Source organism: Nelumbo nucifera, chromosome 1 (genome assembly GCF_055504915.1).
Source record: "Nelumbo nucifera cultivar China Antique chromosome 1, China Antique-T2T, whole genome shotgun sequence".
NCBI lineage: Eukaryota > Viridiplantae > Streptophyta > Magnoliopsida > Proteales > Nelumbonaceae > Nelumbo > Nelumbo nucifera.
Window position 1 is genome coordinate 84,088,501 of NC_142649.1, and position 22,094 is coordinate 84,110,594.

The following is a 22,094-nucleotide window of genomic DNA, read 5'->3' on the forward strand; positions in this document are numbered from 1 at the left end:
AAAGGTAATTTGGTCATGAAAATTGTTAGTTATGCTGACATGGACACCTCTGTTAAAAAGCATTAACGGTGCACTAATGGAAGGTGAGTTTTTGGAAAATAAAAACTTGCTGACATGGTGAGTTTTAGACAATTTCCCATTATAAATTAATAAATATGTATTATATATATTTATAATATATAATATATTATTTATTATTTAAAATATAATATATTATATATATTTATAATGTTTTATTATATATTTTTATAATATATTGTAAAAACTAAAAAACCGAAAAACCGATGAACTGAACCATTCAACCAGTTAACCAACTACCATCCACCATCTAAACATGCTTCATATCTCATTGGGAGATGTTCCCAATTCACGGGTGGGTAGTAGTGAAGTGTCTTGTGGGTGGAGATGTGGGAAGAGTTGGAAGTTGCATCTGCCCCCACAGAATGCGCCCCAAAAACGTGTCTCACAACACTTCCCATATGTGTATTGGACTATTGGGAACATCTCCCAATGACAAGTACAAAAAATGTTTTGAATGCACGCTGAGATGTGCATGTGAGGCGTTTTTTGGGTGCTTTCTGTGGTGGCCAAATGTGAACTCGAAGATTTGGTGGGTAAGAGATCGAGAGAGATGAGAAGGACCAAATGGTGTTATATATAATTTAATACAAAAATGACACTAACCACTAGACTTGTTCATGGGCCGGGCCGGACCGGGCTTTTACTCATCATTAATGGAAATACGCTAGGCTCGAGCTCGAGCCTGGCCTGACCAACGGGCCTATAACTTGGGCCCGAGCCTGGCCCTGATAAAAAGCTCGAAGTCCAAGCCCGAGCCTAAAGCCCGACCTAATAAAAAAAATTACAATTTTCCCTATTCAAATTAGAATTAAAAATTCAGATGGTTTTTTTTTCCTATTTAAATGAACAATGGGCCTATAAGATGGTTTTTTCCCTTTCTTTTATGTTTTAAATCACAGTTTTACTTTCTTAAATCAAAAAAATTATTCAAATGGACATAATCACATAACCCATTTTAAGTCTAATTTTAGGTTGGATCGGGCCGGGCCAGGCCCCATGAACAGGTCTACTAACCACATGTTTGTTTTTTCTAACATAATTTGAGTGTGCATGTGCATTTACAACATAAGCATGAAGACAAAGAGCACAAGTGGTTGGTTATTCATGACGTGGCAAGAGTTTATTGCTAACAAATTTGGGGTCAGTAACAATTACCCCCTGAACTTTCACCTTGCAAGAAATACCCCCTCCAGTGGTGTTTGATCATTTATTAACTTCAGAAAGGATTCTCATTCGGCTATTTATTTATTTATTTTTTTAAAATAAGTACTCCTTCCATTAACAATTCAGATCTCTTACCTACAAGAATCATGCTCACACTTACCCACACGGCACTGTACATTAGGAACATCTTCCCGTAAATGGTAACATGCAAATAGGGGAGATGTTCTCAAAAATGATTCAAATTTAATTATTTAATTTTTTTATTTTAAATTACCCTTTTGTTATTTATTTGAACAATTTATGATTCAATTAGCTTTCTAAAAAACTCTTTTCAATTCAATTCCTCTAATAGATTCTTACAAATTTTTAATTGAATTCAATGTACACCCGCAATAGTAGAGGTTTCTTTCTAATAGATATAAGTTTAAGGTTTTCTTTGATTTTTCTTAATTTATTGGAGGAAGTAGATAAATTTTATATTTTAAGATGAGGATAGACATTCGTGTAAGTGAAATGAAACAAAGAATGTAAAGATACTTGCTTTTCTGTATCATGAAATGATTCTTATTATTTTAGTTGGTTTCGATCAAAGAAAATGGAAGTGTTTTTAGATCATCTAGAGAAAATAAACGAAAAAATAAAGAAAAAATTAGGTTGAATATTTTGGTAATTTAATGTACATTATCATCTCACTTAACGGCCAGGGGTATTTTTAGCAAAATGAAAACTTAAAGGGTCTTTGTCCAAAATAAAAATTCAGCCATGGGTCTGTCCCCAAGGGACAATAATTTCTGTCCCATCCATTGACAGCCGAACACGCCACCCTCCCCTCTTTCTTTTGAATTTTGACGGTATTAGCGGTCTAGACTCCAAAATTTATTTAAAACAATAAATCTGCTTTTCATTTTCTTTCTTGCCCCACCACCTCTATACAACATCAACATACAACCCAGATCTCACCGTTGCAAAAGACGACCTGCAACTCATGCCTCCCTGTAAGAACTAATTACTCAATTTTTTCTACTGCAACTTGGTTATTATTGGCTACAAAGAAAACTCGCACAATCGAAGGTTGAAATAGGGGAATTCATTTGCTTTTTCAATGAAGAATATTAGAGAGAAAACTGAGACAAAGGCCCCTTGGATGACAACAAAACTTTTTCTTATTATTTTTGATAGAAAATGGTTTGTATTAGTTCTCAAAAGGCACTGTGGCACTCATCATTAATCAACAAGAACACAATTGATCATGTTTGTTAAGCTTGCAGAGCTATCTATGTTTATGCTTTTGGTTGGGTCGTTTGTAGACTCAAAATATTCTGGTTTCATATACAATGGCTTCTGAGGTACTGATTTGAGCATGGGTGGTCTAGCATGGATAAGAACCAATTGTACAGTGGAGTCTTCTCTTTCTCTACCAGTTTCGTGTTCGGCATCATCCTTCAGTGCAAGTACTCAGATATAAGTGGCAATGGAATGGCTTTCGTGATCGTGCCGTCAAGAGGCCTCCCGGGATCTCTACCAATCCAATCTCTAGACCTCTTCAACTATTCCAACAATGGAAACTCATCCAGCCATGTTGTTGTAGTTGAACTCGACACACTTGAGAATATTGAATTTGCTGATATAAATAATAACCATGTAGGTATTGACGTTAACAACTTAACGCATGTTGTTTTTGCACCAGCGTCTTTTTTTACTGATAAAAATGGTGGGCGCAAGAACCTAACCTCAAAAGTGGGACAATATTGTGATAGTGGCGGTTCTAACGGCAGTTCCGATGGCAGTGTTGTATTGCAGAGGAAGAGAGAGAGAGGGAGAGAATAGAAAGAAGGGACAGATTAATTGGAGTGGCGAGGGAAGTTGCAGAGTTGCCTTCAATTGTGGGTACAATTTGCTATGCATGTGTGAAGGGGCGGTGGGGAGGGAGGAGAAGAGAAGAAAGAGGGACGGCGAGGGTGCGGAATTGTCTCCGATGACAGTGAATGAATTTCGTGGTTTGATGTCAATGAAGGTGAAGGGGCAGTAGGGAGGGAGAGGGGAAGAGAATAATAGCGGGAATGATGGAGTGGAGGGAGAGGTAAGTTCGTGTTAAACGTATCCGAAAAATTTTGGGAATGAGACGTTACAATGAAAATAGATAAATTAGTAATTACATTTTAATTTATTTTGACTAAAAACAAAACAAAAGCTTAAAAGCATGGCCAATGTCTCAACAGCGTATGGTGTTGGGCACCAAGACAAAGTTACGTGGCCGCTGTGAACTTCCATGCTGACAAAATTACACTTGTTCCACTCATTGTCGTCGTGCTAGTTTGATCGTTGCGGTCACCGTCTGTATTCACAATTTCATCGTCTGCCACGTTAAAACCTTTGGAAGAACAAAAACAACCAGGCCTTTCGTTTCGGGTGGAGCGACGATTACGAAAGGGCAAGAAGCGCAGGAGAGGATGAAGAACGGGACCAAGAGATGGGGTTTCGTAGCCAATCAGGAACTCAACACAGCCTCAGGCATCACCGTTAGAGGCGTTCTCAATATGGTCATGGCGGCAGTTGATCCTGAAGATCCTAGGTCCACCATCCCTCTCGGCCATGGCGATCCATCTAAGTTTCCCTGCTTTCGTACGTCTGAGGTTGCCGAGGACGCCATTGTTGAGGCTGTTCGTTCCGCCAAGTTCAATCATTATTCTCCCACCGTTGGAATTCTTCCTGCAAGAAGGTAACCAACTTTTTAGGCAAATTTGTGATTTTCTTCTATTGGTTTACAACTTAACATACTACTGTGTTCTATTTGGGAATTGTATGGTTCTAATTAAATAGAGACGTATCAACGAGGTGTACTCTTTTAATTGATGTATACTATTCTCCCTGAACAGAGCCATTGCTGAATATCTTTCTCTTGATCTCCCATACAAGCTATCACCGGACGATGTTTTCCTCACTCTTGGTGCTACACAAGCCATTGAGATTTCTCTAACCGTCCTCGCTCGCCCTGGTGCAAATATTTTGCTTCCAAGACCAGGGTTCCCGTATTATGAAGCTCGTGCAGCTTTTAGCCATCTGGAAGTTCGGCATTTTGATCTTCTCCCTGAAAAGGGTTGGGAGATTGATCTTGATGCCGTAGAAGCGCTTGCAGATGAGAACACAGCTGCAATGGTTATAATAAACCCAGGAAATCCTTGTGGGAATGTCTTCAGTTATCAACACTTGGAGAAGGTGAGTTATATACTTGTATAGGATCTGGCATTAGTCTATATACTTATTTCTGATGAGAAATTGGGTTCTTATTTAGCATCTTAGGGAGAAATTCGGTTGGATGTGATGTTAATATCTGCTGTTCCTTTGTGTTTAGGTTGCTGAGACTGCAAAGAAACGTGGAATTCTGGTGATTGCAGATGAAGTTTATGATCATCTCGCTTTTGGAAGCAAACCTTTTGTGCCGATGGGAATATTTGGATCAACAGTTCCTGTCCTTACTATTGGCTCTATATCAAAGAGATGGATAGTGCCTGGTTGGAGAGTTGGTTGGCTTGTGACAAGTGATCCAAGTGAAATCCTTAAAAAGACTAAGGTTTGTATATCTGACTCCTTTTCAGAACATTTAATGGCAATGATCAAGTATTGCTTCAATTAGTTTTGATTAATATTTTAGTAGGCATTGTCATAGAACATTCAGCATATTCAGAAGATGCTTAGTTGAGAAAAGTTCTTTTCGTTTTAGAGGGTAGGGATTTTCTCTTCTCCCTTACCTTTGGCTCCTCAAGTATTTACCTGTTCAAGAGTTTAAGAGTGACATTTTTTTTATCCCTGCCAGATTTCCTAGGTCAAAAGTTCAGTGCTAACCTTGCAATCTATTATTGTTGCTATTAGACTAGCCAGCTGGACAGTTCTAAATTTGTTACAAAGAATGTTCTGGAACAGTTAGACAAGCGGGAGTCTGTTAGACAAGTGGCTCCATCTGCTCTGTAACTCTATAAATACTTATTTCTGAATACATTCATTATCGGATTTCATTTCCAATTTCTTGCTTTGTTTTCATGGTATCAGAGCCAGCGGTGAAGTAGCCTGATATCTTCTTTTCTTTTTTCTTTTCTGAATCAATCCGCTGCAACCATATGGAGTCAGTCCACAACATGTGATCCGTTCTGATAATGGACGTGAATTTGTGTCTAGCCCATTGCAAGATTATTTGGCTCAGCATAGTATTCTGCATTAACGCTCTTGCGCTGACACGCCACAACAAAATGGCGTTGTTGAACACAAGAATCGTCATCTCTTGGAAGTGGCCCGAGCCTTACGTTTTCAAGCATCTCTTCCTATTCAATTGTGGGGGGAATGTGTATTGACAGCAGCATACCTTATCAACTTCACTCCCACACCGGTACTTCAAGGGAAATCACCATATGAAGTCCTCTTTGATTGGGTGCCGTCTGATAGGCCCCAATTAATGCCAGGAAGAGGAAAGGTCAACAATCAGCTAAGGGGGGGAAATAATTGAACAATTATTCACATGAGGGCAATTATAGCTGGAGGGAATAAGGTGAGTCTTGGGGCATTTATAGCTATGTCAGTTATGAATAAAAAGAGTTTTTGGGCATTTATAACTAGGCCAGCTGGGCATTTATAGAGGGAGTCAGTTATGCTATCAGTAGAGTATAAGAAGGGGCTTTGGGGGATGGGGGTGGTATGTTTTCTTGGAGTAAAGAATATTGTGAGTGTTTGGGAGAGCCGGCGGTCTCTCGAAGAACCGACCAACTGTTAATGTTTTCAGCTGAATGAATACTAGTTTCTTTTGTTGATGTTCGAGTGTGTGAACGCTGCTGTAAGTCTGTGAACTTCGTGTCAAATTTCTGGGTCATATCACCGTCTTATGTTCATTTACGAGTGTTTGGGTGCTTATGCTATACCCATGAACACTCCAAATCACAAGACAAGTTTGCTGATCGTGCATCTAAATGCATATTTCTAGGCTATCCATTTGGTCAAAAGGGATACAAGCTATATTATCTATCTTCTAAGCACATATTTGTGTCACGGGATGTGTTTTTTTATGAGACAAAATTCCCTTTTGAGAACCAACAACCAACTATTTCCAACACTCCTACATTTTCTTTACCTCCACTCATTGATGACATCATTCTTCCTGAACCATCATGCTGCATTGACAATCATCATACCACTATGCCCACTGAACCTATTGGGTCCACGGAACCAACACACTCACTAGAACTCCACCTACTAGAACCATCCACTAGACCCCAACGCACTTGTAAGCCACCCATCCGGCTCCATGACTACATATTTAATAACTCCCAAACCACATAACTAGAACCCCACCATATTTCTCAATTTTTACATTATGATGGACTTTCCCCATCTCATGTCACATTCCTTAACCATGTCTCTTCTCATACATAGCTTCAATCCTTCTCAGAGGCAGTCAATGACCCCAATTGGCAGCATGCTATGGTAAATGACAGTATCAGAGAGAAATAATACATGGACTTTGGTGGACCTACCACCTGGCAAGAAACCCATTGGTTCACGTTGGGTTTATAAGATAAATACCATTCTGACGGAACTATTGACTGCTATAAAGCGCGATTGGTTGCCAAAGGTTATACCCTAGTGGAAGGCTTGGATTTTCACGAGACTTATGCACCGATTGCCAAACTTGTGACTGTTCGTTGTTTACTCTCACTTGTTGCTGTTAAAGGATGGGAACTTCATCAACTTGACATGAACAATGCTTTTTTGCACGGGCACCTTCATGAGGAAGTTTACATGGTGATTCCACTTGGTTTCTCCTCTCCCAGTGATTAGGGGTGTCAACGGTATTCGAAAATCCAATTTCAAATTCGAGATTTGGTATAATCGAATCGAATTCGGATAATTTGAATACCTAATCGGTCGAATTTGGATATCCTATTCATACCGAATAGCTAATGGGATTTGAATTTGGATATGACCTGATTCAATTCGATAAATATCCGAATTTGATCGATTATTTAATTCTTATATATAATATATAAAATTTTTAAATGTTTTATATAATTTATATCTATAATAATTAAATTATATAAATAATTTATATGTTTATATAAATAAAATATTTATTTTATATATTTATTAATTGCCTAAAATAATTAATTAGTTGAATTCAAATCGAATCGAATATTCAAATATTTAATCGGATTCGAATTTGAATATTAATTTTCAATATCCGTCAGATATTGAATCGAATTCGGATATCGAATTTTCTAATCAGATTCGAATTTGGATATTACCTGATCCGATTCGAATTCGATCCGTTTACACCCCTACTAGTGATCGTCGAGTTTGTAGGATTCATAAATCACTGTATGGTCTTCAGCAAGCTTCCCATATGTGGTTTGAAAAATTCACCCCGCTGTTCGGGACTATGGGTTCTCCCAATCAGCTGCTGACCACTCGTTATTTTTCTTATGACATGATGGTCATTACCTGGCTGTCCTAGTTTATGTAGATGATCGTATCATCACTGGGGATGCTCTTGAGTTGATTGCCTCATTTAAACAATATCTCAATAATTGCTTTTCTCTCAAAGATTTAGGTACCTTGACCTATTTTCTTGGAATTTCAGTCCAACGGTCTACCAAGGGCAATTTTCTTTCCCAACACAAATACCTCATGGACATCTTACAAGAAACCAACATGCTGCGTTGCAAGCCGTGTTCATCTCCAATGGAACAACAACGGCATTTTGTTGATGATTCAAGTCCTTTCCTTACAAATCCTTCGTCTTATCGCCGTCTTGTTGGACTATTGGTTTATCTCACCATTACCCACCCAGAAATCAGCTTTGCTGTCCATGTACTTTCTCAGTTTTTGAGTGCCCCGTGTCAAGAGCACCTTGATGCTGCTCTATGCATTCTTTGATACCTTAAGTCCTCACTGCTTCATGGCATTCTCCTCCCATCTGATAATAACTTCATATAGAAGGCTTATTGTGATTCTAACTGGGCCAATTGCCCACTCACTTGCCTCTCTACTACGGGATACATCATCATGCTTGGCAATTCGCCCATTTCATGGAAGATGAAGAAACAACACATGGTTCTAGGTCCTCGGCTGAGGCTGAATACTGTGTCATGGCTGTAGCAACCACTGAATTATTATGGTTGAAACGCCTTTTCCGAGACCTAGACATCCCGTTTACAGTATCAATGCAACTCCATTGTGACAGTCAAGCAGCCCTCCATATAGCAGCAAATCCCGTATTTCACGAACGAACAAAGCATATCGACATAGATTGCCACTTCATTCGTGAACACATTCAATGTGGCGATATCCAGACCTTTCACATATCTAGCAAGTTCCAGCTAGCAGATTTATTCACCAAGGCTCTGGGTATTGATCAATTTACCTTCTTATCGGGCAAGTTGGGCATTACAACTCTTCTTCATGCACCAACTTGAGAGGGGGGTATTAGACTAGCCAGCTGGACAGTTCTAAATTTGTTACAAAGAATGTTCTGGAACAGTTAGACAAGTGGGAGTCTGTTAGAAGTCTATTAGACAAGTGGCTCCATCTGCTCTGTAACTGTATAAATATTTATCTTCTGAATACATTCATTATCGGATTTCATTTCCAATTTCTTGCATTGTTTTCAGTTGTTGTTTGGTGAAGAGGCTTTGGTGTTTGGGTTGCTGATCAGGGATTATGACTTGATTAACATGCATGCATATATCTTTTTTAACAAATATGAAGGATCATTCACAGTATGGGGATTGTTGTTGCTGCTGTTGTTTGGTGAAGAGGATTTAGTGTTTGGGTTGCTGATCAGGGATTATGACTTGATTAACATGCATGCATTTATCTTTTGTAACAAATATGAAGGATCATTCACAGTATGGGGGTTTCATCCATCCATTATGTGATGCTATCCAGGTATCTGTAATATAATTCATCACCTGTCAAGCTCTGTTTCCTTTCAGTGTGTTCAGGCAGTCATTGTGTATTGTTAGGAAATAAATAAATTCTTAGGGGAGATGAAATGTCTGTTCACTTGAAATATTCAATTATACTTTGTACTTGTAATTTTCCTTCACACCAATGAATATTTTTACGTAGAACATGCTCTGTATCTTCTTTTAAAGGACTAAAAGGGAGAAGGCAATAAAGATATGCCAATTTTCATTGTATTCATTGTTGACACTTGAAATTATGCATGACCAATTCTAACTTCCCTTGCCTTTCTTCTCAGATTGTTGACGGCATTAAAGGTTGTCTCAATATCTCCTCTGACCCTGTAACTTTTATTCAGGTTTGTATCTAATTATAGTTTAAATTTGAAGAACATATGTATCCTTCAAAATTTTATTTCTAATACTACCATAAGTTTTTTGTTGGATAACTAAGGTTGCTTAATTGAGGGTGGGCCTTGGTGCAACAGTTGGGTTGCTCCATTACGACCTGGGCAACAAGGGTTCAAATCTTGGAAACAGCCTCTATGTGTCTGCAAGGGGTAAGGCTGCTTACATCTGTCCCTCCACAGACCCCACATTGGTGGGAGCCTCATGCACTGGGCTGCCCTTTTAATTAATGCTTCTTAATTCTGTTCTTTAGTAAATTTTAGGAGCTTCTGGATGTAAACTATTTGATGCACACAATATGCTAATGATCCCATACCGATATGGAATCAGTGCGTCAAATATAAGAAGGAACTCAAGGCTTCAATATCAACATCATAATTCATAACAACCTACTCTCTTATTCTCCATTTGTTTAGTAGAACCACTGAACCAGGTAAAATTTTACCTGGTCCAGTTTTTCATGCATTTGGTTGATTGTTTGTTGTACTTTGCAGTTTCTTATCGAACATAGGACATATGCTTGGTCCATTTTCTAAAGCTTTCTCTTCCATTGGGTTGGAAGATTGCCTTTTAGTGGATGTGTTTTTTAGGCAGGGTTGTTTATGAATCTTTTCCCCCTAAATATGCATAGAGTAGAGGCTAAATCTTCGGTTTTCAGGATGAACACCCAGTTCTCATAGGTCCAAGATCCAAGAACCCTTATCCATTTCACTTGCCAAAAGTTGTGTCTGCAGATAGACAGAACCAGGAATTTGCCTTGAGGGGCCATTGTATATAAATTCAATATTGATCGTACACACACACACACACACATATATATATATATATATATATTAATTAATTAAGTGAATTACAATAAATATTATTTTAGTTATGTGATTGGAATTTTTCATTTTTTTAGTTTTTTATCTTTAAATATAATATAAAGTTTAAATCTTAAAATCAATGGTTAGGTTGTACAAACGTCTATGGAAGGATATAGACTTAAAGAAAAGGAGTAGATCAAAAGCAGGAAGTAAATGTCTTGGATATAATCAAAGATTATATAATAACAAAGAATCTGGAATACAATGTTATCAATTAAACTCTAACAATAAAATAAGCTTAAAAAGTTCTTAGAGTTATATGATTAATCCCATCAGTAAATGGATATAGTTAACATAAGTATAGAAGATTGAATACATAAGAAGCTGTATTGGATAAATATAATCTTACCTCTTTCAATGGAGAACGGGAAGTAGGTTTGCTCCAACAGACGTATGAAGAGAAACAGTAGGGTCTTTAATATGCAGCTACTCTTTGATGCATCTGGATGGAAAGAAACAGCAGGGTCTTTTGTCGTTAGGGAGACTCAATAAATATTATCAAGTGGTTAGGCCTACAAGGTATAGGACCTTAGAGAATTGACACTATCTTTTTGAAGCTAGAGATATCATCTACAGTTTGCAATCAACTTTGAGATGGGTTCCAAGAGAACAAATTCATTAGCTGATAATCTTGCTAAAGCTAGGGAATATTTGTGTAGAAATACTTGACTGTCTTGACTCTTGCATGGGCCTTTTGTTATCCTTTTGCAGTGTACATTCTCTTATGTACATTTCTGCTTTCTTATTACCTCTCTCTCTCTCTCAAAAAAAAAAAAAAATCAGGGTCTTTAATGGCAAATCCTCACAGCTAGATGAAGTCTGTCAGAACACCAATTAATAAAATGATGCCATACCTTTTCGAAAAAAAAAAAAACTGACATACAAAGGGAGAAGGAAAATTGAGAGAAGGTCTGAGCATTTGAGTATGAGAAGGAAAATTGATGCACTAACTAGATTGGCCAGCTCAAAATTGAGAGAAAAGGAAAATCTGGTCTTTTTCTTCTTTTTGTGCCCCACGTTTCCAGGATTTCTAAAATATGATTAACTTCTTTGATAATTGAAATGTGGCAACTACAATTCCTAATAATTAAGGGAATTGAGAGTGGGCAATTACAGATATAACTTAGATTTTCTGTGGGGGCTCTAACAGAAATTTATTGATCATACTGAAAACCTAAGAACCCCTCCCCAACAATACAGACATATACATATATGTATGTATATTTCTCTTTCAGTAAATTTGTTTTCCTATGACAATTTCTTCTTAATAATCAGTATACGAAGTACAATAGTATTTATTAGTGGTTAAATCGTTTTTAAGATCAATGTTTATAGCATCTGGCATGTTCCTTAGCAATACCACTTTCATATCTATCATGACTTTGGGAAGAATGACTTTGAACAACTGTAGTCATGGTTCCTTGCATGGGTAAAATATCCAAATTTAAGCTCGAATTGGTAAATTTAGTTCACGTATTTAGCATGGCAATGCAAACATTCTTACCTTTCTTTAATGTTGTTTAATGAAATGTTTGATGCATCAGGGTGCACTTCCTCAAATCCTTGAAAAGACTAATAAGGATTTCTTTAGGAAGATCATAAATATATTGAGGCAGTCTTCAGATATTTGTTACGAGAAAATAAAGGAGATTGATTGCATTACTTGCCCCCAAAAACCAGAGGGTTCCATGTTTCTAATGGTGAGGACATAGAGATACCTGGGATGTGTTTTTTAAAATACATTGTAAACTTTCTTATTTATCCTTCTGCAATGCAGGTGAAACTGAATCTGTCACTTCTAGAAGACATAAATGATGATATAGACTTCTGCTACAAGCTGGCCAAAGAGGAATGTGTGATTGTTTTGCCAGGTGTGTGGAAAATTTACCAACTTTCTATACAAAGATTAGTTATCTGCTTACCACTATTCGTTACCATGCTAATCATGTATGCATTATTCATGTACTTAAGGTGGTTGATCCCAATTTTCTCCCAATGTATTACTCTGTTTTAATGGGTTAATGGCAATTAAATATGGCTCCATATTCCTCCCCTTTCAGCCTCTTGTCTTTCTGTTCACAACCACATGTTCTCTGTGAAGGCATAGTCCAATTATTGTGCAATGTTGTACATATGAGAACATGCTAATAAGAGCCATATAGAAACCTATGTTGGGGCACAATGACAGCTTCCAGAAGTGGTAATATTGTTCATCTATCCAACTTGTTTGTAATTTCTTTTCATCTTGTTGTTCTTTTAGTGGACAGTAAACACAGTTATATTAATTGGAAAACAGGAAGGATAAAACCAATAGGCATAAACTAATGCCAGCTGGTGAAGTCAGTGGATACCCACTGACCTGGGATTGAATCCTGCCTTTACCCTCCTCATCCCCACTCCCATATTTGTGTAGCCAAAAACAGATGGACATCAGCCAAAAGATGTGAGTCCATCCCTCAAGATGTAGAAACCATTTCAGCTATGGAATCTTTGCGTCAGGAATAAGAGTTACCACACAATTCCACCCCTTGCTCATCAGCTGAATTATCCACCCTAGAAGAAATGCATTTCTGATAATGAAGGGCATCAAGGGACAGGGACATGACATGTGATCCTTGCTGGCCTAATTGCCCCAGTTGATGGTGTTATGTGGTTCCCCTTTTGTCATAAATGATTCAAGTGACTGAACTATGGGTCCTCCAAGGCCATGAGAGAAGGCCATCTCCTCCATCTTAGAAATGTTCTCTCCAATCAGGCCACTGAAGGCCTTGAAAAATGTTGTTTTCCACATCTGAGATTTGATTCCTGATCCCATCTGAGCCAGGGTTATCAGAAAATCGGCTGCCAAAGTACAACCTGCCATAGGTCATGAAAAAAAAGGGCCATTACCCAATGTTGGTCTGTTATGGATGCCTTCCTCGGGAAGACGTACCATCGCCGCCGGCAACAACAGGCCCCGGGCCCACCGCCAGCAGCAGCACGGATTCAGTGATGCTCATCCTACCCAGTTCGGCAACGGCAGCCTTATCTATATTAGATTAGCTCATTTTGCTTGTTCTTATCTCTTATCTTATCTTGTTAATAGCTTATCAGATTAGGATTAGCTTAGCTTATCTTATCTTGTTAGTAGCTTATCAGATTAGGATTAGCTTATCTTATCCTTAGCAAGATAGAACTGGAAGTCTCCCTATTCAGCAAGGAGACTCCCTTTGATTAGGACTCTTGTAATCTCCTATTTAAGGAGACCCCATTATTGAATGAGATATCAAATTATTCAGTCAAGAGTGAGTTAGGAGAGTTGGTGATCTCTTGGACAAATCACCGAAGGTGCCAAGATAGGTTCATCACGAGCAGGAAGGAACAAGGGAAAACAGGAGGTTTTCCCCGTGGACCGACCCGTGACGAGATCCTATTCCCGGGCCCTCAACAACTTGGTATCAGAGCAAGGCGTCATGGGAGATCTGGAGCAGCTACCTTCCAGGGTCCATGACCTCGAGCACCAACTCGTGGAGACCAGCTCCGAAGTTCGTGAGATCAAAGGTGAAGTGCGAGAACTGTGATGACTAATGGAGATGTTTTTTTCCAGCAGGGAAAGGAACTCTGACGGAGGGACAGCAGCTAACGATCGCCGGCCAGATCTGCCGGAGTCTTCCGACGAACAGCAGTCCGTCGGCCATGGAGCAGCCATCATCCCCAAGTACAGCAGGCTGGAGTTCCCATCATACAACGGCAACGGAGACCCCCTAGGCTGGCTGTATCGCTGCGAGAAGTTCTTCCGGAATCAACGGACAAATGACCAGGACAAGGTAAGCCTAGTCGCCTTTCATTTAACAAAAGAAGCACAGCTTTGGTTTTATCGGTTAGAGCAAGAAGAACCCGGGCTCAGTTGGCCCCAGTTTAAATCCTATTGCCTTCTTCGGTTTGGACCCCCATTGACTAGCAACCCACCGGGCGAGTAATTAACCTTAAACAGACCGGAACAGTTGCTGAATACCAGCGACAGTTCCAAACCCTCCTCGCGAGGGCATCCTTCGTGCGACCAGACCAGCAAGTGGATATGTTCACAGCAGGGTTAGCAGAACCCCTGCGAGTGGATGTCGAGATGCATAATCCCCCAAATTTGGTCACAACCATGAACTTAGCCCACGCATTTGAGCGCAAGTTGCAGCTCATCCACGGAATTTTTAATGTGGGTCGTCCACCGAACTCGTGGGTGCCCCCAAGACCAACAACAACGACCCCCTCTTCTGCTACCAGCCGGGAAATGAAGCCTCCCACGGCCACCACCTCTAGAGCAGTGACAAGTATAGGCAGTAACATGGTCACTCCTCCCATCAAGCGCTTGACCAGGGCAGAAATGGCAGAGCGCCGAGCGAGAGGTCAATGTTTCAATTGTGATGACCTCTACTCGGCAGGACATAGATGCAAGAGGCTTTTTTGCCTTCTCATAGATGAGCAAGAGGAGGAAGAAGGGGAACCTGTCACATTCGAACCAGAGATCTCTCTCCATGTGATCACCGGTATTAAAACCTCTCAGACCATGTAGTTACAGGCACAGATCGCAGGTCAGCTAGTGCGCATTCTCGTCGATTCAGGGAGCACACACAACTTCATAAGTGAACATTCAGCCCTGCAGTTAAAACTACCAATGGAACTCCAGCCGTGACTATAGGTAGCCGTCGCAAATGGTGAAAAAGTTCACAGTCCAGGGATTTGTAAGGACGTCCTAGTACAGGTCAATTCTGAACTAATTCTTGTTGATTTATTTGTACTCTCATTGGATGGGTTCGATATTGTTCTCGGGGTCAAATGGTTAATTACCCTAGGCCCGATTTTGTGGGACTTCAGCGCACTCACCATGACCTTCCACCTGAATGGCAAGCAAGTTTCATGGCACGGTTGTAGGGTTAAAGAAAAGACACTGCAGGTTCATGCACTCTAGACAGAACCAGCAGCCATGGAAAAACTTCTCGCCGAGTTTTCAGATCTGTTCTAGGAACCGAAGGGCCTTCCCCCTTCCCGAGCTTGTGACCATCGTATTCCTTTGGTGGCGGGTTCAGCACCAGTCGTTGTCAGACCTTATCGCTACCCTCACTTACAGAAGGATGAGATAGAAAAACAATGTACAGCGATGCTGAACCAAGGGATCATACGCAAAAGTCACTCCCCCTTCTCTTCACCGGTTCTGTTGGTGGCGAAGCAGGATGGAACGTGGAGGTTTTGTGTTGACTATAGAGAACTCAATGACCGGACGATCAAAGATAAGTTCCCTATTCCCGTTGTGGACGAACTATTGGACGAGTTGCATGGTGCCCAGTATTTCTCTAAGTTGGACCTCAGGTTCAAATATTTCCAAGTTCGCATGGCTCCCGGTGACGTGAAGAAGACTGCTTTTCGCACCCACCATGGCCACTTCGAATTTTTAGTCATGCCATTTGGACTCTCCAATGCACCATCTACATTTCAGGCACTAATGAACGAGGTATTCCAGCCCCATCTGCGCAAATTTGTTTTAGTTTTCTTTGATGATATCCTTGTTTACAGCAAATCATGGGTAGAGCATGTCCACCATCTGAGGACCGTTTTTGTACTCCTACGCCAACACAGCTTATTCCTGAAACGATCCAAGTGCTCCTTCGGGGAGCGACAGGTTCTTTACCTTGGCCACATCATCCATGGGCAGGGTGTAACAGTTGATAGTTCCAAGATTCAGGCTATAACAGAATGGCCCAAACCTCAATCCGCCAAGGCCTTACGCGGGTTCCTCGGTTTAACGGGTTACTACCCCAAATTTGTACAGAACTATGGAGTGTTGGCAGCCCCATTAAACAACCTGTTGAAGAGAAACTCCTTCCGGTGGGATGACGTAGTTAACGAAGCTTTTTTGTCACTGTGAAATGCACTGTCTTCAACCCCTATCCTGCAATTACCTAATTTCGCCCTCGAATTTACAGTCGAGTGCGATGCTTCCGGAGTGGGTATCGGGGCCGTACTACAGCAGCAAGGGCACCCGATCGCTTTCTTTAGCCATAGATTGGCCGGCCGGCATCTGAAGCTTCCAGCCTATGAGCGCGAACTAATCGGCCTTGCCCGAGCCATCCAGCACTAGAGGCTGTATTTGTGGGGGTGGTCGTTCATTGTCAAAATTGATCATTACAGCCTCAAATACCTGTTAGAGCAGCGTCTCACCACTTCCCCTCAGCAGCATTGGGTTAGCAAACTGCTCGGGTTTGACTTCCGGGTGGAATATAAGGCGGGATCCTCTAATCGCGCAGCTGATGCCTTGTCAAGGCGAGAAGAAGACGCGATGGTTCTATGTAGCATTTCCCAACCTCGGATCTCTCTGTTTGACGACATTAAGAAGGCAACACCACAGTCCCCGGAATGGTCGCTCTTACTGCAGAAGATCCAGACCGGCTCGGCCGACCCCGATTGGTCACTTCACAACGGGTTGGTATTGTATAAGGGACGAGTCCATCTTCCAGCAGACTGCCCGTTGATTCCCACCATCATCACCAGCATCCATAACTCCACCCACGAGGGCATTCAAAAAACACTACACCGCGTTCGGACTGATTTCCATTGGCGAGGTATGAAAACTTCTATTTGAGATTGTCCAGAATTGCTCCACATGCCAATAGCACAAATGGGAAAACCTACACCCGACAGGCCTCCTTCAGCCCCTTTCCATCCCATCACAGATCTGGGCCGACATCTCCATGAACTTCATTGAGGGACTTCCCAAGGTAGGGGGAAAATCAGTTCTCTTTGTGGTAGTCGACCGCTTCTCTAAATACGCGCACTTCATTCCTCTATCACACCCGTACAGTGCCACTTCGCCTTCTTTACACATATCTTTCACTTACATGGGTTGCCGGAATCCATCGTCAGCGATAGAGACCCGGTCTGCACTAGTGCCTTCTGGAAAGAGTTATTTCGACTACACGGCACCACCCTGGCCTACTCATCAGCTTACCGGCCACAAACCGACGGTCAGACGAAAGTGGTTAACCGCACTATCGAGATGTATCTCCGCTGTTTCATAGGCGATCAACCTCGACGGTGGTTGGAATGGCTTCCTTGGGCCGAGTACTGCTACAACACAACCTACCATTCCTCCCTTGGCATGACTCCCTTTCGCGTCGTTTACGGCAAGGATCCTCCCCGCTTGCTGTCATATGAGCCCGGATCTACTCGCTTGGACGCAATCGATCACTCCTTATAGGACCGCAACGCCCTCCTCGCCGACGTCCGCATTCGCTTACAACAGGTCCAACTCCGCATGAAGCTCTACTATGATAAGCACCACCGGGAATTGTCGTTCGATCCAGGACAATTTGTTTGGTTGAAGCTCCAGCCCTACCGGCAGCGCTCCTTGCGCCACAAGGCTGCCCCAAAGCTGGCCCCTAAGTTCTATGGGCCCTACAAGGTTCTGCGACGGATTGGCAGTGTGGCCTACCAGCTAGAATTGCTAGAGACTAGCCGAATTCATGATGTCTTCCACATCTCCTTGCTGAAATCATTTACGGGTGTTCCCCCGGACCAAGTTCCCTCCCTGCCACCCTTGAAAGATGGCAAACTGGTCCCCCAGCCTAAAACTGTCACCCGCTCTCGTTTCAATCGTGGAATCCTTGAAGTCTTGGTGGAATGGTGTGATCTACCACCAACAGAAGCCACATGGACCCCATTGGCAGAGTTCCAAGCCACATATCCAGCTTTCGAGCTTGAGGACAAGCTCGTAGTCCAGGAGGGGAGTAATGTTATGGACGCCTTCCTCGGGAAGACGTACCATCACTGCCGGCAGCAACAGGTCCCAGGCCCACTGCCAGCAGCAGCACGGATTCAGTGATGCTCATCCTACCCAGTTCGGCAACAGCAGCCTTATCTAGATTAGATTAGCTCATTTTGCTTGTTCTTATCTCTTATCTTATCTTGTTAATAGCTTATCAGGTTAGGATTAGCTTAGCTTATCTTATCTTGTTAGTAGCTTATCAAATTAGGATTAGCTTATCTTATCCTTAGCAAGATAGAACTGGAAGTCTCCCTATTCAGCAAGGAGACTCCCTTTGATTAGGACTCTTGTAATCTCCTATTTAAGGAGACCCCATTATTGAATGAGATATCAAATTATTCAGTCAAGAGTGAGTTAGGAGAGTTGGTGATCTCTTGGACAAATCACCGAAGGTGCCAAGATAGGTTCATCACGAGCAGGAAGGAACAAGGGAAAACAGGAGGTTTTCCCCGTGGACCGACTCGTGACGAGATCTTATTCCCGGGCCCTCAACATGGTCCCAGTTATCTGGGGTCTTGGGAGGGGTAGGTACTTTGCTTGTATTACCAACATTGTAATTTCAGATCAAATGCAACAACTATGTATCAGAATTCTTCTTCAGCTTCCATTCTAGAAGATCATCATAACCATACAGAAAACAGCTTCTATCTTTTCTTACATGTCATAATGTTGAGTTTCTGATTGCTATACTACCCAGGTATCTCTGTCTCTCATTCCCCTATTTGTTTGATATACTTTTCTGTCAAAGAAACAGAGTTTGTATTGTTCTTACTTGTTAATTATCCCCAGAATACTTGAAGAATTAAGGCTAGATGAGTCCATGCCAACAATACCAAATCCCCAGAGCAATATATGACTAGAGGTTGTTGGTTTCAACAGTAAGACCTCATGGTAAAAAATTTATTAAATAATTGCTGATCGAGCCAGATACATGAAAACTATGATGTCAAGCTACATAATTCTTGGCCGAGTAAAAACCCTGGTCTGATGAACAATTAAAGAAATCTCTTTCTTTCACATATTCACTCTGACCTTGGGTTGTATAACCGGTTGATTGGTGGTTAACTGGTTATGTAATTTCCAGTAGTGTCAGGCTTATGGTATCAAAATACATACATGTAAACCTGATTGTGTGTGCATGGAGGCATGCAAGCAACATTTTGTAAAAATGTAATACTACTTTGCAAGGATTTGCTGCTTATTTCAACATTTTTTTTCCTTAATGCTGGAGTTCGGAAGAACCAATTCGTAGTTACCGCATTATCCTATACTATTATTATTATTTAATCACTTGGGAATAACATTTCTTGCAGGAATCGCTGTGGGAATAAAAAATTGGCTCCGGATCACTTTTGCAGTTGAGCCGGCTTCTCTTGAAGAAGCCATGGGGAGGATAAAATCCTTCTGCCAGAGGCACGCCAAGCGACCACAATGAACTATCCAATAATCTCTCTCTCTCTCCCCCCCCCCTCTCCCACAAAAAAAAATCCCCATAAAAGGAAGTAAACAGTACTTCTAGTCAACCAATCTGGAAGAGAATCAACTGCGCGTTGGCTCTCTGCTCCATTTTGGTGGTACCGTTATTTTAGTTTTTGTGCTAAAGCTTCTCTGAATCTGAACAATAAGAGGAGGTATTCTCACTTGAATACCGTAACTATGGTTTTTTTTCCTTAGTAGGGTTTGTAAATTGTTTATAATTAAAAAGAAAAAAAAATCTAATAGTGGAGCAAATGCACGGTTTGCTGTTGCACAAGCACCATTATTTTGCGTTTGGGGTTATGCCCAAGTAAAGAGATGAATGGATGAATGAGCTACTGGGCTCATCTGGAGTGGAGTTGGGGAGTACCTAGGGGGAGTCCGAGCCAGTTGATTATTTACGTCTCTTCTATGTCTCCTTGACCCAACCTGCGAACCCAACCCAACAGTGGAGTTATGATTGGTTCTGGACCAATCACCAATATGAATTAGGGTCTGCTACTCATTAAGCTCCTCATATCGACCTCATAGCCACATCCCATCATATATTGGGAACTCCCATGTGTGGCCAAGATATGCTGTGAGGTCGATGTAAGGAGTGCTCTATGAAGAGTAGATCCGGACTCCGTCAATATGTATGGAACTAACGTGGCATATCATAATTGACCAACTTAGAAGGCAAGTAATTGTAGAGTGTAGATGACACACCGTCTATTGGATGGCTCACTGCCTATTGGTCACATCTTGCCATTCCATATCCTCTCCATATCAGTGGGAATAGAATTCTGTACTAGCCATTTAGAGGTGTAAAACGGGCTGGGCCACCCTTGGGCCGGCACGTATCAGGTTGTGCCAGGCATGGCTCGCCAACTATGACTCCCTAGGTCAGGTTGGGTTAATGGATTTTGGCCTACGACCCTAAGGGCTCATGCCAGCATGGCCCACATGCCAAGCTCGGCATGATCATGGCAGTTGTATAGCTGTTATAAGGGGGGTATAATGGAAAAATACCCCTACTATAAAGAACTAGTGTAGGGAGTATTTTAAGTAAAGTGAAATAAACTTTATAAATGACCAAAATACTCCTTTCTTAACAACTATAAATAGCTAATTTATGAGGGTATTTTGATTAATTCAATTATTTCTGACCCTTAACCCTTGCCCATTTTTATCACAATAACAATTATTCTCATTCAATCAAATACAATCTCCCATTCTCATACTTTCACGTTATTCTATAGTCTATTTTCATATATTCTTAAGTTTTTTTTTTATTTATTTTTTTAATTTCAACAAGGAAGGCTTGATCAAGTATCTCAAGTTGAAGTTTGCAATTTGGAAGACTTAAAAGCTTTGCATTCAAGTTTTGATACCAAATCGGCATATCAAACTCTAAGGGCTAAAGTGTAATTATTGGGTTAGTTGGATTTTTTTTTCTAAATTTTAGATTTCATGTCTATTAAAATGATCGGTTCCTCTTAAACCCATTCTCAAACCCAATTTAATGTTGGCCCTAGTAATTTTAGAGTACCAAAAAAGAAAACCAGTTATGTTTGGAATTATTTCACCATGAAGGATGTACCGGAAAAAGGCATTAGAGAAATTTGCAATAAATGTAAACGTGTTTTTTACTGTCAAAGCAATAATAGTTTTGGAACTGACCATTTGAAAAGATATCTAGTAGACTTTTAAATGTACAACATAGAAAATTTTGATATTTTAACATGGTGGAAAGTACAAGAAAATAATTATCCTATGCTTGTTGTTATGGCACGTAATCTATTAACCCCTCCAATGTCCACAATAGCATCAAAACTTTGTTTTAGTATAGGAAATAAAGTGCTAGATGAAAGGAAGAGTCGGATGATAAATGAAACATTGGAGATGTGCAATTATCTAAGAGATTGATTCGATATAGAAGATAAACTGCAAAGATAAAAGAAGACATTACTTTGACATGTCATCCAATGTATCACCACTTAGTGGGACTTGAATAAAATTTTTTAGATTATTGTAAATTTTGAGATTTTCATCAATTTTATTTATACATTGTAAGTTATTTGTAATTTTTTTATTTGTTATAGAATTTTTATAATTTTATTGTTTTTTTCAATTTTATTAATCGGTGTATATTTTTATTTTATTAATTGATTTTTCATACGAAATAAAATTTTAAGATGATTTTTTTCAAATTGTTGTTACAATTTACAATCATTGAATTTGTCATTTTTCCTTTAATTTTTCTTTTTTAATTTCTTTTGTAGTGAAAACAAAAAAAAAAGAAAGAAAAAAAAATACAAGATGGCCCAGCCCACGGGCCCGGGCTCATGTTGGGCCCTACCCCAACCTACACGAGTCGTG

General features: G+C 40.4%; 1 protein-coding gene across 2 annotated transcripts; it reads left to right on the plus strand.

The window, feature by feature from the left end:
- The first annotated feature begins 3,470 nt into the window (after positions 1-3,470).
- LOC104599457 (putative aminotransferase TAT2) lies at positions 3,471-19,988 on the plus strand. 2 transcript variants are annotated; one of them, XM_019198138.2, is made up of 8 exons: positions 3,471-3,964; positions 4,122-4,461; positions 4,598-4,816; positions 9,491-9,550; positions 9,680-9,751; positions 12,010-12,165; positions 12,243-12,336; positions 19,571-19,988. In XM_019198138.2, exons 1-8 carry the CDS (start codon positions 3,696-3,698, stop codon positions 19,690-19,692), a joined length of 1,332 nt encoding a protein of 443 aa, XP_019053683.1. In that variant the 5' UTR covers positions 3,471-3,695; the 3' UTR covers positions 19,693-19,988. The 2 variants fall into 2 exon arrangements, with proteins under 2 accessions (XP_019053683.1, XP_010260307.1); XM_010262005.3 differs by lacking the exon at positions 9,680-9,751.
- Positions 19,989-22,094: the final 2,106 nt, after the last annotated feature.

Bases quoted from the DNA above. Each gene is read 5' to 3' on its own strand.
- LOC104599457 (XM_019198138.2), top strand. From the start codon at position 3,696: ATGAAGAACGGGACCAAGAGATGGGGTTTCGTAGCCAATCAGGAACTC. The intron at 3,965-4,121 runs GTAACCAACTTT...CTCCCTGAACAG, and splicing joins GGAATTCTTCCTGCAAGAAG to AGCCATTGCTGAATATCTTT. The intron at 12,166-12,242 runs GTGAGGACATAG...TCTGCAATGCAG, and splicing joins AGGGTTCCATGTTTCTAATG to GTGAAACTGAATCTGTCACT.